The sequence below is a fragment of the Eretmochelys imbricata genome, chromosome 27, assembly GCF_965152235.1.
Source record: "Eretmochelys imbricata isolate rEreImb1 chromosome 27, rEreImb1.hap1, whole genome shotgun sequence".
Taxonomy (NCBI): Eukaryota; Metazoa; Chordata; order Testudines; family Cheloniidae; genus Eretmochelys; species Eretmochelys imbricata.
The window spans coordinates 10819276-10834259 of NC_135598.1; the positions used below are offsets into that span (position 1 = coordinate 10819276).

Genomic DNA, 14984 nt, shown 5'->3' on the forward strand with positions numbered 1-14984 from the left:
CTTTGCAAGTCTTTCCTGCAGCTGTCTGTCTGTCTGATCTAGCTGGGTTCCTACACGGTACCTCATGTCGTGCTATCCATGGGCCTCCTAAAATAGCCCTCGCTTGCCGATCTGGAGTACATCTGCACCTGTGTAAACGCAGAGTAGCTCCTTTGCCTTCCATGGAGTCGCTCTGGATTGACACCACTGTAACTGGGAGCAGAGTTTTAACCTGGCAGACGACACCCCCTGCAGCTTGCATACGCAGAAAGACCACGGGCCCATCTGAGTCACAGTCAGGCAATGTCCTTGGGCCTTGTGCACCCATCTTTATCTCTGGGCCAAATTCATCTGTGGTGCAAGTCCAGGGCCCAGGCCAGGGATGAACTGAGCTTATTGTCGCAGGGCATCGAAATGGAGGGTGTTGCACAGATGATTTTTTTAAGTTCCCTGCAAAATCCTGACCTCCTCCTGCAGGCAAAGCTCCCGGGGGGGGGCAGTCATCGGGAGTAAGCATGTTCTTGCACATCACAGGCCTGGGCAGTGGCCAATCCCTTCCTAAATTCTTCTGGTGCTGTCCAGCATGAACTGGGCTAAGCCCATTCACCCCAAATGGCAGCTTTGCCCAAGTGGGGATTGCAGCATTTCATTTGACGCCCTCCCTTGCTACCTCCCGTATTTCCTACGCTCCGACCGGCCATCACTTTGCTTTTCCCATCCGCGTGTGTTCTTGGGCCTGTCCACCTCCCGCCTGCAGGAATCCATTTAACAAGTTCCTGGCAAGAGCAAATAAATAATGGGGGGGGGGGTCAAATTTAATCATTCATTTTTATTGTGCTTTATCTGAAGAAAGGTTGAATAATAAACAAGAAGGGGGGGAGGAGAAAAGGATGGTTTGCTGGGCGCCAAAGTAACGGGGAAGCCGCCTCCCGGTTTAGCACAGCACCGAGCCTTTGACAGTCCCCTCTTCCTCTGAGGAGATATCCGATAAAAGTCCCCCATGCTGGGAAAACATAAGTGAGCGCTTTCTAAATAAACAGTGTCTCTGAGCAGTTACTGGGCATCTTCCGCTGGCTTCAAGTTTTGAATTCCCTGAGGGGGAAGGTAAATTTTAAATTTCAGAGCTAGCTTCTGCTCCGAGCCAGTTTTCTAGATAAACAGATATATAGCTGACCTGGTATAAAACTCCCTGTGTCAGCTGACCCTCTAACAGCACAAGGCATGCCTCACCTATGAATGAGGATCCTCCATTTGACTAACAATAATGTATGACACACACACACGCTGATAATGGGGCCGAGCAATCATAAACCGATAAGTCCCTGATTGATTGGCTTTTCCTTGGGCATCCATCAAAGCATCATTGATCTTCTGTGCGAAGGGGGGCTGATTGATTGTGTTCCTGAAGGAGGCACGGATTGTTTACGAGGCCGGGCAGAAAGCGCGTGGATGTCAGCCGGGGCCAGAGGCCGGGGTGAGGAGTAAATATTGCCGGCTCCACTTTCGGTAGAAGGAAAGGAAAGGAAACGCGTGTATTTCGGGAACGGTGGGGGGACGCTTACTCTGGAGGAGCAGATGCTGTCTTTGCAGCCATGTTAATATCACGTTAGCGTTCCCCCGACGACCCTAGGAGGGGAGCCGCCCAAAGATGCAGCCCCAGTTTCAGGGTCCAAGCAACGGGCTCGTGGCTAAAAGCACCAGCCTGAGAGACAGGAGATGAAGGGTACCGTTCCCCACCTGTCAAAGAGGGACAACAGCTCTGCCATTCTCCAGCAACTCTTTCTTGCTACGTATCCATGCGGCACCCAGCACCACAGAGCTGTCCTCTCGCCATACAAATAAGAAGTTCTCCTTCCACGCCGGAAGCAGAAGATCCCTCCAGGAGTGGAACCGGATGTGTGGGGAAGCCCCTGGCTCAATGAATCTGGAGGATTCATTTGCCTCTTGCCCCCGCCTGGTTCTAGGGCCCTGTAGGGTGGGGCTGGGGATCCATTAGCATGAGACCGGGAATTAAATTAACATTGGAGGCTGGGAAACCCCAACAGGTCTTCGCCTGAACTTTCAAAGGCCAAGGCCAGCTCCTTAGCTGCCATCAGTCGCCGTAGACCCATTGAAGTCAACAAGGCTACGCCGATTTACAGCTGCTGAGAATCTGGCCCGGCCATCTCATCTGTGCCCAGGACAGGGATGGTCATTCCAGGTCATGGCTGAGCTGCCTTGCAAGAGATCACACAAATAGGAAGCAGCGGGGGTGGCTGGAAATTAAAATGCGGCAATCATGTAGCAGGGGGGCTCCAATCACTTTTTTCCAGGCTTATGAGGAGCAACCTGCTGCTTCCCTCCCCCGACACCTACTGGCAGGGCATTTGCAGCCCCATGGAGGGATTCAAGGCCCTGTGACCGGCGGATCGCTAAGGAGGGCCGTGATGTTTGCGCGGCCATAAATGGCAACAGGGAAACCACCGGAGGCTGATTCAAGCTGTGAAATATCCCGTGCTGGTGGCCGTGACGTGTTTTCGGTTATAGAATTGGCTGCTCCTTTTACGGGGGAAGGGGGGTGTTTGTTCTCCCCTTGCTGATGGAGATTAGCAGCATCAATCCTTTTACGGCCCAGCGCGCAAACCTGCCGGCTGCCGGTTATTGGAACGAGCGTCTGTTTCAGGGGCGCTCGTCACCGCCGGTCGCAGGCAGGAAATGCAGAGAGCTCCAGGGCCGGTGGAGTGGGCCGTCCTGCTGGGAGCGGATCTCTGAGTTTGAGGGAGGAGGTCTCAGGGCTGAGAGCAGAACTGGGGCCTCCTGGCGCGCCGAACAGATGCTTTTTGTTATCTGTGTGCACCGAGCGTCGTCCTGCAAGGGGTTGGTGGCAGTGTCTCCTCTTGCCCTGGGATGAATCAGGAGGGACGTGTAAATCAGCGGGGTTAAACAGGTGCGAGTAAGAGGAGGATTGAGGTGAGGAGGGGGAGGATGTTGACTCCCTGGCTTGTAAAGCAACCTGGGCTCAGTTGCTGACTGTGACCGTGTCACTTCCTCGTCCGTTGCCTCAGTGGCCGCACCTGTACAATGGGGCTACATGAGGCTATGCAAAGTGCCTGGAGATCCTCCGGCCAGGTGCACAGTGGTGTTGAACCGCAGGTGTGTATCGCCCTGCAGGGAGTGTGCGTGTCAGACCCCATCTCAGCAGCTCCAGGTGCCTGTTCACCATCTCCTCAAAGCAACGAACGTCCAGATGATTGTCTCAGCTAAGTTCTTCCCCCCCCTCCCCCCGCCGAATCTGTGCAAGCACAGAGCACGCAGGCCCTGCTGGAAGTTGATGAGGTAGATTCCAGGGAAACAGTCCTCCATCGCTCTCTTCCCTTGCCCCAGAAAAACCCAGCTGCTCAGCACCCCCTAAATCCAGGCGTCAGCATCTTAGTAAATTAGCACCTCCAGACGAGAGCAGGGTTCACTCGGTGCCGGGCTTTGGCTTGCTGTGCCAATGCACTCCTCGTTTTAATAGTTTAATAAAAATTAGCATAATTAACAAACATCTGTATGATCCAGAGTGGTGCAATTTGGCACTTGGAAACGAGGACTTAAACATTATTGCTGGGAGTTTAATGTTGTTTTAATTCTTTTTGGCACTGTGCAGTGGAATAAACGTTTGATGCCGATAGTTCTCGACTGGCTCTCATTTGCATTTTCCTCCCTTTGATTATGAGCAATTGCAAGCTCCCCGGCAATTTATCAAAGCAGAAATTATTTTAAAATACCTCGTGGTGTCCGGGCTGAGGCGTAGCTGCGGTGGGCAGAGGAGGGATGGGGCGGGGAGGGTTGGATTGCTCCATTCATGCGTTGGACGGCTCTCTGACCAACCGCCCACCCCTTCCAGCCAAAGGTCTCCTGGGTGGGTTAGTTTCCTCCTGCTGCGAGTGCAGATCCCGTTCATTTCCGCACTAAGGCAGCTGATCATCCAAAGCTTTTTTTGCTCCTCTTTTGCCGCAGGATTTTCCTTCCTGTTTTGAGAGGGTCGCAATGCGGCCGGGGAGGGTCTTTCATCGCTCTGGAACCTGGCAGGTCTGCTTGGCTCAAAGGTTCTGCAGCGTCTGCTGCCACACGACACCCTGGTGAGCACATCGCTTGCAGAAATCAGCCACCCTGCCAGGTGTTTGCTCCTGTCTCGCACTCGCAGCTGGGAAGCTGGTTAGCCTGCGGTTGGGGAGGCCGTAGGAGGGCTGGGTTCTATCTCTCACCCTCTCTAACTTATCGTGTGCCCCTACCCCCAACCACGGCCCGTCTGTGCCTCAGTTTCCCCATCTGTAAAATAGAGACGTAATTCATGCTGTGCAGGGGATCAGCACCTGGGCTCTAAGCCTCCGTGCCTCAGCACCCAAACCAACCGCTAGCCAAAGGGTTTAGGAGGAAACGTCGTGTGAAAATTCATCCCACATGGAAACAACCCACTGCAGAATTTGCTGCACCTGCTTCTGAAACAGCTGGGGCTGGTGGCTGTCGGTGAAAGCATACCAGGCGAACTGGGCCATGGGTGAGATCCTCTGCGTCTATGCACTGCTTAAATCCTGCCTACGCCCTGAAAAGGGGGCTTAAGTGGAATTTCGGGGGTGCCTAGAATTTGTGCTCAGAGGCCCTGACTTTCTGATTTGCCGGGGGGGGGGGGGTAGCTTGACCCCTGCTCCGCCCCAGGCCCCACCCTCACTCCACCCCTAACCCCCAAGGCCCCACCCCCTCCTCTTCCCACCCCATTCTGCCCCCTCCCCTGAGCACGCCCTGCCCTCACTCCGCCCCCCTCCCTCCTGCACACCGCTGAACAGATGATCCTCAGTGGGCGGGAGGTGCAGGGGGGAGGGGGAGGAGCTGATCAGCAGGGCACCCGCGGAGTCCGTGCCTATGCTTGGGCTGCCCCTCTGTGCAAGGTTGAGCGTCACCCTCCTGTTTGCAAAGTGCTGTGAGATGCTTGCCTGGAGAGCCCTCCCTCGCTCTACGGTATTATTCGTCTCTTCTTGATGTATTTCATGCTTCAGGGCTCCAGCCAGTCACCTGTCGGGGTCAGGAAGGATTTCCTCCCTCCCCATCTAATTTTTTGGGGGGAACGGAGGGGTGGTTCTGTCTCCTTCCTCTGAAGCATCACAGATTGCCCACAGCTGAATGTGGGACACTGGAGGGGAGGGGGGCCGGGGCTCTGGGTTGGCGCCGAGCGTTCCCTCTCTGAGGTGCTTGGCTGGTGGGTCTTGCTTGGATGCTCAGGGTCGAACTGATCACCATAGGTGGGGCTGGGAAAGAGTTTTCCCCCAGGTCAGATTGGTAGGGATCTTGGGTGGGGAGGGGAGGGTTGCCTTCCTCTGTAGCATATGGGTATGGGTCACTTGCCAGGATTATCTGGGCCCATCTCACTATTCGGTGCCCTACCAACGGTGGCTCCTCGGTCTCTCCTGTTCTCTGCCTGTGGCACGCAAGAGTTTAGGCTCCTGAGGACTTTTAATACTTTGGTCTAATTCCGGTTGCTGGCCTTAGTCAGTGATACGTGTGTAAATTAGGCTGTAAAGGATTTGCCTAAGGAGTCTGTGGCAGTCAGGAATGGAACCCAGGCTGTCTGCCTAGTGATTTAACGGCGACCCCCATCCTCTCTATCTAAGATCCTAGAATCGTAGGACTGGAAGGGACCTCGAGACGTCTTCTGGTCCAGTCCGCTGCACTCAAGGCAGGACTAAGTTATCTCGTCCAGGATGTCCAAGATGGGCCCTTTCTTGCTTTGTTTTCTCAGGAATACAACATGTATGGCTGGTGGATTGGCGAACTGAACAGCGAGGTGGGGATCGTCCCAAAGGAATACCTCACAGCCGCCTACGAACTGGAGGAAAGATGATCCTACAGGTAAGAGGCATGCTGCTTTGTGATTTAACTCTTCTCACTTCTTCAGAGATCGCTCCCCCACCCCGGCCCTCGCTGATAACAAAACTGTCTTGCCAGGAGGTCTGAGATGTCTGTCCAGAGGCTGGGGCTGGGACAGTCCTGGGGTATGTTTTTAATCTTTTGTGAAGATCGACATGGAGAAACCTGGGAGGATTTTGCCTTTGGCTCCATCTTCTGGTCTTCACCTTACACTGGAGCTAATGAGGCAGGAAAACCATCCTGGCGATTCAAAGACCTGGTAGCGTGGGGTGGGAGGAATTAGCCGTTGACGTTCAAGGAGTGAGGGCGGCCGGTTCGAGCCCAGGACTGGGGAATCAAGGATTTTGCATTCCACTCCCAGCTTTTCTGTGACCGTGGGCAGGTGTCTGAAGTGAGTCCAGCTGTGACCACGAGCCAGGGGCTTTGCAATGGAAATGTCCCTGACTTTTTTCAAGTGCTTTGAGATCCCTGGATGAAGCACAGAAAAGGGTTGTTACCTTCAGGTCAGATGGAGCCAACAGCAACTCAGAAGATTTTGTTCCCAGAAAACATTGTCTCTTGGTGGTAGTCATAACAGTACTTAGCAGAGCGTTGGCTACAGATCACTTTTCACACAAAGATCTCAAAGCCTTGTAGAGAGGTGGGGAAACTGAGGCACAGAGCTGGGCGATCACACTCCGAGTTAGCTGCAGAGCTGGGAGTAGAACCCAGGAGTCCTGACCCCCAATCACCTGCGCTAACCAGTGGCCCACACCGCCTCTTGCTGAATCAACTGGTGTAACCTCATCCCATGCTGTGAGTCGCTGTGCGTGCATCACGCAGCTTGCTTGTGCCATGGTCACGCCCTTTTTCATCTTCTCCTTGCCAATATTCACTCCTGTATCTCTTTCCTTCTAGACCCCCTGGTGCCTCTCTCCCCGACATACTGGACAGCAGCCCCCAGCTTGGTGTCCTCTCCCCTGCTGCCCCTCGGGCACCTATGGAAACCTTCTCCACCTCCACGTGAAGAGACTCATGTCCCAGCACCCACGTCGCTGCTGATGTTTCACAGAGCCCCCCGTTCGCCCCTGAGCCCGTTACCGAGCTAATGTGCCCCCCAACTCCAGATTCCATATTATCGGCCTCATTTCCCACTTGATTCTGAATGACATTTGTATGTGGCTCTTACCCCAGCTGGCGAGACGCCTGAGCAGTCGGCCAACGCAGGGGCTAGTTTTGTTTTCTTTTGTGAGCCGGGGGTGGGGGAAGACCCAAAATAAAGAGATTCTCTTTTCGTTCTCACAGTTTCTGGCAGCATCTCAGCTTCCCTGTAGGCTCAGTCCCTGGCTCACTCTGTGGCTAGATTCGGCGATCAGGGAGGAGAGACGGGCGTGTGCCAGGAGAGGACACGACACTGGAACTGGCCTTCCCTCTCCGGCCCTGGTAGACCCCAGCGCAATAAACCAATTCTGCCCATGACCAGCCTCTTCCAATAGGAGCTCCATCAGCTCCTGTGTGGGGCTGGGAGGACAGGTTCTCTGTGCTTCCCCTATCTCTGGGGAGCAACAGAGAACTTCATCCTCCAGGACGGTCCAGCCCAGAAGTCGGATGGGTTGGCACCTTTCCATCAACGTGGGGCAGGGGGGAGGAAAGAGAGAGGCTGTGTCCCCCATGTGCCACTAGGTGGTGGTAGCTAACTGTTGGCCGCAGCATCGGGCCAAAGGGAAAAAAGCCATCAGCCTTCCTGAAATTACCTCCCACATCATAGCACATGGCCAGTGTGTTGATTCTCCCGAGCCAGCTACCATTGCTGGCGGGACTGGCCCTTTTAAGTGTAGTCTTGTCCATATTCAGCCCACCGCTTACATGGGTGCTCGGACTTAAGCAGGTGTTTTAAGGGCCTTCCCGATTCAGGGGCTCAGTTTCTCCAGGAGAGGCTCCACGAGTTGGCTACACACCTTTGAGGACTGGGGCCAATTAGAGATAGAGCCACGCTGCGACTCGGTGGTGGATTGCCAGTGCCCTCAAAAGCACAGGGAGGAGGGCTGGATCGGGGACAGCTGGTTCTCATTTGTCTCTAACTCCTTTGGCATTTCAAGGCCTCTGATTCCAGCCCTTGCTGCTGGCAGGTAGCAGGCTGAGCTCGTTGCCCTCCCTGGCTGCACGGAGGGAAGGATTTCCCTGCTGCAGGAAGGGGCTGGGGGTAAACCTGCCCCCTGCCACCCTGTGAAACGTTGCTAGCTCATAGCAAAGCACCTGGAAGCCTTTCCCGCCCCCCTGCTGTTGGACGCGGAGCAGGGAAGAGCCTTGACAGCTCTAATTAGTTTTGCTGCTCCACTGGCAAGGGTGCCAAGATGGCTCACCTGCGAGCGATGCACGGCCGCATGGCAGGGGGAGGGAAGCAGCCGCGGCTGGGCAAGAGGAAGGGACTCGGAGCTGTCAGATGTCCTCCCACCCCTCATTCCCGGCTGGGCTCCGTGTAGCTCATGGTGCAGATGGCAGCTTTTGCAAGGTGGAAGGCCAAACACCGCTCCTGCTGCAATGTGCAAGGCCAAACACCAGCCCCTTTGTAAGCTGGAGGCATGATCTGTGCCCTGCCTCCCGTCGTTGGCCCTCCAAACCGGGCAGCCCGCCAGGTCTCCCGCCAGCCCTCGGCTCAGACATGCAGGGGAGAGGGATGCGTTTGTGGCTCAAACCCAGGAGAGCTGGGTCTGGAGTAACTCCCCGGCTGCTGCATGGGCCTGTTGGACTCGGCAAAGCTGGGAATGAGCGATGGATAAGAGGGGGGCTACTGATCAGCAGTAGCTAGCAAGAGTCCAAAAACTGGCAGCCAACTCGAGAAATGGCTTAATCGGAGGCTACTGGGGCTGAAATGCTCCAAGCGAGTTAGCAGGAGCAGGTGTAAAGGCTGGCAGAGTGGGGCTCTGTAGGCAAGGGCCTGTGAGCCCAGAGCCCCGGGTTCTGTTCCTTGCTCTACCAAGACACACTGTGTCCTTGGCCAAGTTACTTAAGCTCAGATCAAAGGTATTTAGGAACCTATCTCCTGTTGGAATCAATGGGAGTTAGGCCCCTTTGAGAATCTGGATCTCTCGGGGTCCTGGCTATAAGGTGAGCGTTCCTGCCTTGCGCAGAGGTTGGTGGGTCTTTTTTTTTTTCTTTTTTTTTTTTAAGATCACCCAGAGGTTCCTTGCCATTGACTGATCTCTCCTGGGTTGTTCGCAACGCACTTTGGGCTCCTCAGCAGCGAACGCAGGGCGAAGACCCTCTCGGGAGACGCTAACGTGCTCTCTCCACCGCGGAAAGGGCGGGAGGAGACAGCGGGGGGACACTGAGCCAGGCTTTAGCATCTGCCTGTTCCTGATCACCTGCCCTATGATCCCCTGGAAACTACGCGCCCTTCAGAGACCAGGTAGATGTGGGGCCACGGCCAGCGGGGGGTTGAGATCCGGGGGGGGGTGCACGGGGCTGTTTCCGAGCCGGGCCCTGACTTAGAGCCCAGTGCAAGGACAGAGGGCAGGTGGCTCAACCAGCCCTACTTCGGCCCCCAGCAATGCATAAGGCAGCCCTGCCGGCTTCCCTAACTTATGCCATTCCAAGCGCGCCAGGGCAGGGACCCGCTTTTTGTTCAGTGTCTGTGCAGCACCTAGCGTCCTGCTGCATGTCTGGGGCCGGTAGATGCTACCGTAATGTAAATAATATTAATGTGGGTCCTTATGGCAGCTGGGGTGCGGGAACGCCCCTGCCACGCCCCCTCCTGCTCCTGGGAAGATGGAGCTGCACCCAAGTGGTTAAGGTGATTGGAAGGGTTGGCCTTAAGGCACAGGCTGGCCTGTCCTCATCCCGTGATATTTAGATTTTTGCAGTAAACAGCAGGAGATCTCCCATCCTGTCCATACAGCCAGTTTTCTGCTCCTGTGTCAGGGGGAGCATAGCCAAGCTGGGAAAGACCTGGTGGGACAAGCCCGGCCCACTGCGAGGCAAAGAGCTAGTCGCTCGCTGGAGGGTGCGATGGAGGATGAATTTGTCGCTGCACCTGAATTTGGAGTTGGGGATTTGTTGTCTGGGCAGAGAGCCACATTGCACCAAAGCGCCATGCCCAGGAGGCAGAGCCCACTCCGGCCCTGCCTAGGCCAGAAATCTGGGCAGCTTTCTTCGGTCTTTTAGCAGCTCAAGGAGGCCAGGGAGCTGGTTCCTGTGGGCTAGGGAAAGAGGCACCTGGCCGGGTTATTACCAGGACTGGAGCTCATCCCTCTGCTGGGATCCGATTGTAATTACAGTAATTTTCTAAGCGTGCTCTGCACAATGAGTGTTTAATCAGGGCCTGACTGCCTGCATCTCCCAGCTCTCATCACTCACTGGGAGGGCTCTTAAAGAGACAGGTCTCCCCCCACCCCCACCCCTTCAGCCGGTTGAACAGCTGTCCTGTAATTGGTAGACATATTTGAGCCTCCTGGCATGCAGCAGGGTGCAGCGATTCTGCTGCAGTGCTGGCCTCTCTCCCCGCTGGCAGGAGTCTGCATGATGCTCTAACGGGGAGGCTGCAGCGCGGCAGGGCCCCAGAGGCTGGGAGGGGTGCAGGGGGTGGGGGAATTGGGCCTGCTGGTGGCAGCCAGGGGAGCTGGTGCTTGGCTTGGTAGCTGGTTTCCTTTGAAAAACCACTCACCCTAGCCTCTGCCGCTGGAGGCTGAGAAGACATGGGCCTGGGTCTGCTGGCAGCCCAGAACAGTCACTCTGAGGAAGGTGTGCACGGCCTCATTCAGCTCAGTGGGGTGTTGACTCTGAAGCCTAAGGGCAACTACTTTACATTTTGGTTCACACTTTCACTGCTGATCCAAGCAAACACGTGGGCAGAGCTGGGCCTGTGGGTTGAGCAGGAGTGGCTATCGCTCCTCCCATCCCCTGCAGTGGGGTTATGAGAGGGCACCTGCCCCACGGAGCACCTACGGCATGCAGCAGTTCTGATTCCAGCGATGACACATCCGCTAAGCAGCTGGTGGCAGCAGAAGGCCTAACTCAGCCCTGCCCACAGGGAAGAGTGTGCTCTGGGGGGGCAGGGGTTCATAGAATCCTAGAATATCAGGGTTGGAAGGGACCCCTGAAGGTCATCTAGTCCAACCCCCTGCTCGAAGCAGGACCAATTCCCAGTTAAATCATCCCAGCCAGGGCTTTGTCAAGCCTGACCTTAAAAACCTCTAAGGAAGGAGATTCTACCACCTCCCTAGGTAACGCATTCCAGTGTTTCACCACCCTCTTAGTGAAAAAGTTTTTCCTAATATCCAATCTAAACCTCCCCCACTGCAACTTGAGACTATTACTCCTCGTTCTGTCATCTGCTACCATTGAGAACAGTCTAGAGCCATCCTCTTTGGAACCCCCTTTCAGGTAGTTGAAAGCAGCTATCAAATCCCCCCTCATTCTTCTCTTCTGCAGGCTAAACAATCCCAGCTCCCTCAGCCCCTCCTCATAAGTCATGTGTTCTAGACCCCTAATCATTTTTGTTGCCCTTCGCTGGACTCTCCAATTTATCCACATCCTTCTTGTAGTGTGGGGCCCAAAACTGGACACAGTACTCCAGATGAGGCCTCACCAATGTCGAATAGAGGGGAACGATCACGTCCCTCGATCTGCTCGCTATGCCCCTACTTATACATCCCAAAATGCCATTGGCCTTCTTGGCAACAAGGGCACACTGCTGACTCATATCCAGCTTCTCGTCCACTGTCACCCCTAGGTCCTTTTCCGCAGAACTGCTGCCTAGCCATTCGGTCCCTAGTCTGTAGCGGTGCATTGGATTCTTCCGTCCTAAGTGCAGGACCCTGCACTTATCCTTATTGAACCTCATCAGATTTCTTTTGGCCCAATCCTCCAATTTGTCTAGGTTGGCCCTGAACGCTGGGTGCTTCCCACTCGCTGGAGAGCAGGGAGAGAGACCTCTTCTCTTATATTACAAGAGAGCTTTGTTGAGGGCAAGGGGGACTTTATCCGCTGTGCACTCCGGGTATCTGCTCTCTGGAGACGGGGGGGGACGGGAGGCCCTGCTCCCTCCATCTCCAGCTAGGGTGACCAGACAGCCAGTGTGAAAATTGGGACAGGGGTTGGGGGTTAATAGGACCCTACATAAGAAAAAGACCCACAAAACAGGACTGTCCCTATAAACTTGGGACATCTGGTCACCCTATCTCCAGCAGTGGGCGGGATGGGAGCCAGCAACGTTCTCAGCGCTCAGTCCCGGGGCTGGTGATTCCTCTGTACAGCAGGCGGTTGGCGTGAGGCAGCAGCAGCTTCCCAGGGGGCAGGTTCAACGCCAGCACCGGAGCAGGCAGGTGGCTTAGCACGGTGGAGGTAGCTGGCTCCGGCCTGTAATTCCGATCAGTCAGTGCCAGGCGCCGGGGGCTCCTCCCTCTCTCAATTTGAGCTGGCTGGGTGGTACATGTGCTACAATTTGTTTGCACAGACTTGAGAGACAGCCAGGCCTCCTTCGGGGAGCTGGAAAGGATGAGCCTGGATTGCTTCCAGCGCTTGGATTGCTTCCAGGCAGAGAGGCTGGGGTGATGCCAGGCTTTGTGGGGAGTCACCTCGAGAAGGCCTCAGCCACATGGGCAAGAGAGAGGTTACCTTGAGCCGCTCTGTGTGCCGGTCACATACCTGGCCTCAGCTTGGAGGCAGGCAGCAAGCAGGGACTAGGGCTTGGGATCCAGGAAGGAAGCCTTTCGCTCCCGGCACAGCGCCTGCCTGCAGCCCCTCTCAGCAGGCCGGTTCCACGTGAATCCACAGCTGCCCTGGCTGCCCGTCGCTTACTGGGTCTGCGGTGGGCACAGGCCGTGCCTTTACCCACCCCAGCTTCCATGCCACTGGCAGCAGCAGCAAAATTAGTTTCCCTGTTAAAGAGACAGGCTCGTGCCATGAGGAACTCCGACTGGAGCAGAGGACTAGGAGAGCTGGGGTCTAAATGATCCTCCCGCAGCAGCTGACCAGCATTCAATACATATACAAGCCCTTCCCCGGTGAAAGGGAACAGAACCTGCACCTCCCCGTGATCAGAGCTGCGTCTCCCAGCATACCAAGCCGCGTTCTGGAGCAGGACTGGAGCTCAGCTGCTGCTGTGGAAAACATCTCAGTGTTATAATGCCCCCCCTTTGACGCCCCAGCCCCTTTAATCACTGTCGAGCCCCAGTGCTCTCGAGTTAGCCTGACACCTGCACTCAGCCGGAGTCCGTTCTGGTTTGGTCAGGCCCAGACGACAGTAGAGGGATTTTGTTCCCACCTTCCTTGGAAAAGTCAACAGATTTTGCATCCGGATTGATGGGTTTTCATGACACTTTTGCAGCACCTCTAGAAATAATTTTTGCTGCCCCTGAGATGCAGCCAGCTCTGGGGGTAGGCACTGTTTAAGCAGCAGCCAGGACTAACCCCCCCCAGAGAGCTTGCTCAGGTGGCTTTCCCCCTTCCCCAGGGTCATTTTGTAGAGTTTCAGCCAGCGGTTGCCTAGGTTTGTGCCAGACGGTAGGTGTCAAAGGTAGGGGAAGCTGGGGCTCTTAGCTGCAGACCCCAGGGCACCTCTAGCCCCGGAACGTGACCTGTAGCAAGAGGACAGGGGGGAACTGCCTTTCAGTGACCACATGCTAGCAGGGAGGGGAACTGCCCCAGTAAGGCATTTAGGAGACTGTAGTTCAGTGTGTTTATCCAGCAAGCTTGGGAAGCCCGGTCGTGGCAGAGAGGCGTGAGAAGGGAAAACCCTAGGGCAGACTGTGCTCTGGCAGAGGTCTCCAAGCAGGGCAGCCCCATGCCAGAACCAGCCACATGCTGGGATTCTGCAAGCCTGTACCCCCGCGGCTCAGGCTAATGGGGGCTCAGCTCACCCCCGGGTGCAGCCCACATGCCTCTTGGCCCCTGTCTGCCCTGGGTTCCGCTGTCCCTGCAGCTCAAGCCTCCGCTGAGGGGGCAGAGCAGGGACAGCCCCCCACCTGGCAGGGCTGGCGTTTTGGCTGCATCGCCAACCCCACCAGCTCCTGGCTGGAAGTTTCTAGATCAGAGCCACAGGCACAGCTGCACCATTTGGAGCTGTGCTCTCATGAATATTCAGGAGGCAGCCCCAGCCAATCGGCAGAGCAGCTACCGTTAGTGAGCATCTGTCAGGTTTTTTAAATGAACTTCTTTTGACATTTTAGATTTTCCCTCTGTCGGCTTCATTTCCCCCCCCGCCCCAACCCCGGCCCTTCAGCCTGTGAGGCGGAGAACACGCCCGTGTGAAGGTGGGGGTGTGGAGGAAAGAAAAACCTCAACACAAGCGCCTGGGGAAATCGGCCACCACCCAACTTGACTTTCACAGCCAGGCCCTGCGACCACCAAATTCTGACAGTCAATGAAACTGAGCGTGGTACAGCGTCATCGACCCACCCGCTCAGAGCAGGCTCTGCTAGTGAATACGGCAGGCGCCGTGAGGGAAACGGACTCCAGCCTTGCTCAGCGTCGCGGGTTGCGTTCCTGGCTGCAGGGTGGCCCTCACCTTCCGCCAGCCCAGCCTGCAGGTCACCCACCCCTGCTGAGCTCTGGGCACAGAATAGCAGAGCCTGGCCACCGCCAGGTTCCCGCTCAGCAGGCAGCCTCTCCGCCGTTCTCTAGGGCCCTGCCGGTGGTCAGCCCCCTGCCGCAGCCCAAGGACATAACTGGGCCTACGTCCTTGTGTCCCTCCCACCCCAAAGCCACATGCACGTGCCCCACAAACCAAGCCCCTCTGCTCCCCGGCCACGCCGCTCCATCCCCTTTCAGCAGTACTAAAGCCAGCTCGGGCTGGGTCTCCTGACCAAGCGTCCCACGGAGCCCGAGAGAAGCAGGTTCTCTCGCCCTGCAGAGACGGAGGATAATACCGAGGCCCCTTTGTCCAGCCCTGTAGGAGCCTTGAGTGAAAGATGCCCTAGCAGGGACGTATTATTTGGGGAGCCCAGCCTGGAGGAAAAGCCCTTTCGCCCCCCCCCCACACACACAGCTGCAACTGGACACTCATCAGCTGTCACGATCTAGTGCCCAGTGCGACAGACGCAGGGATGGTCTCTGATGGCATCTTACCCTGCCCCAAGCCTATTGCTTAAGATGCATCAGCCCCATTCTCCACCAGACGTAAATCACCAGCACCCAGTAGC

General features: G+C 56.0%; 1 protein-coding gene across 1 annotated transcript in view; it reads left to right on the forward strand.

Moving 5' to 3' along the window:
- The window catches only part of SKAP1 (src kinase associated phosphoprotein 1), a 227848-nt gene extending 220700 nt beyond the window's left edge, over positions 1-7148 (forward strand). Inside the window, exons 12-13 of the mRNA XM_077806224.1 lie at positions 5738-5847; positions 6763-7148. Coding sequence (XP_077662350.1) covers positions 5738-5839 — 102 coding nt within the window. The 3' untranslated portion in view covers positions 5840-5847; positions 6763-7148. The remainder of the gene's footprint in view (positions 1-5737; positions 5848-6762) is intronic.
- The last annotated feature ends 7836 nt before the right edge of the window (positions 7149-14984 follow it).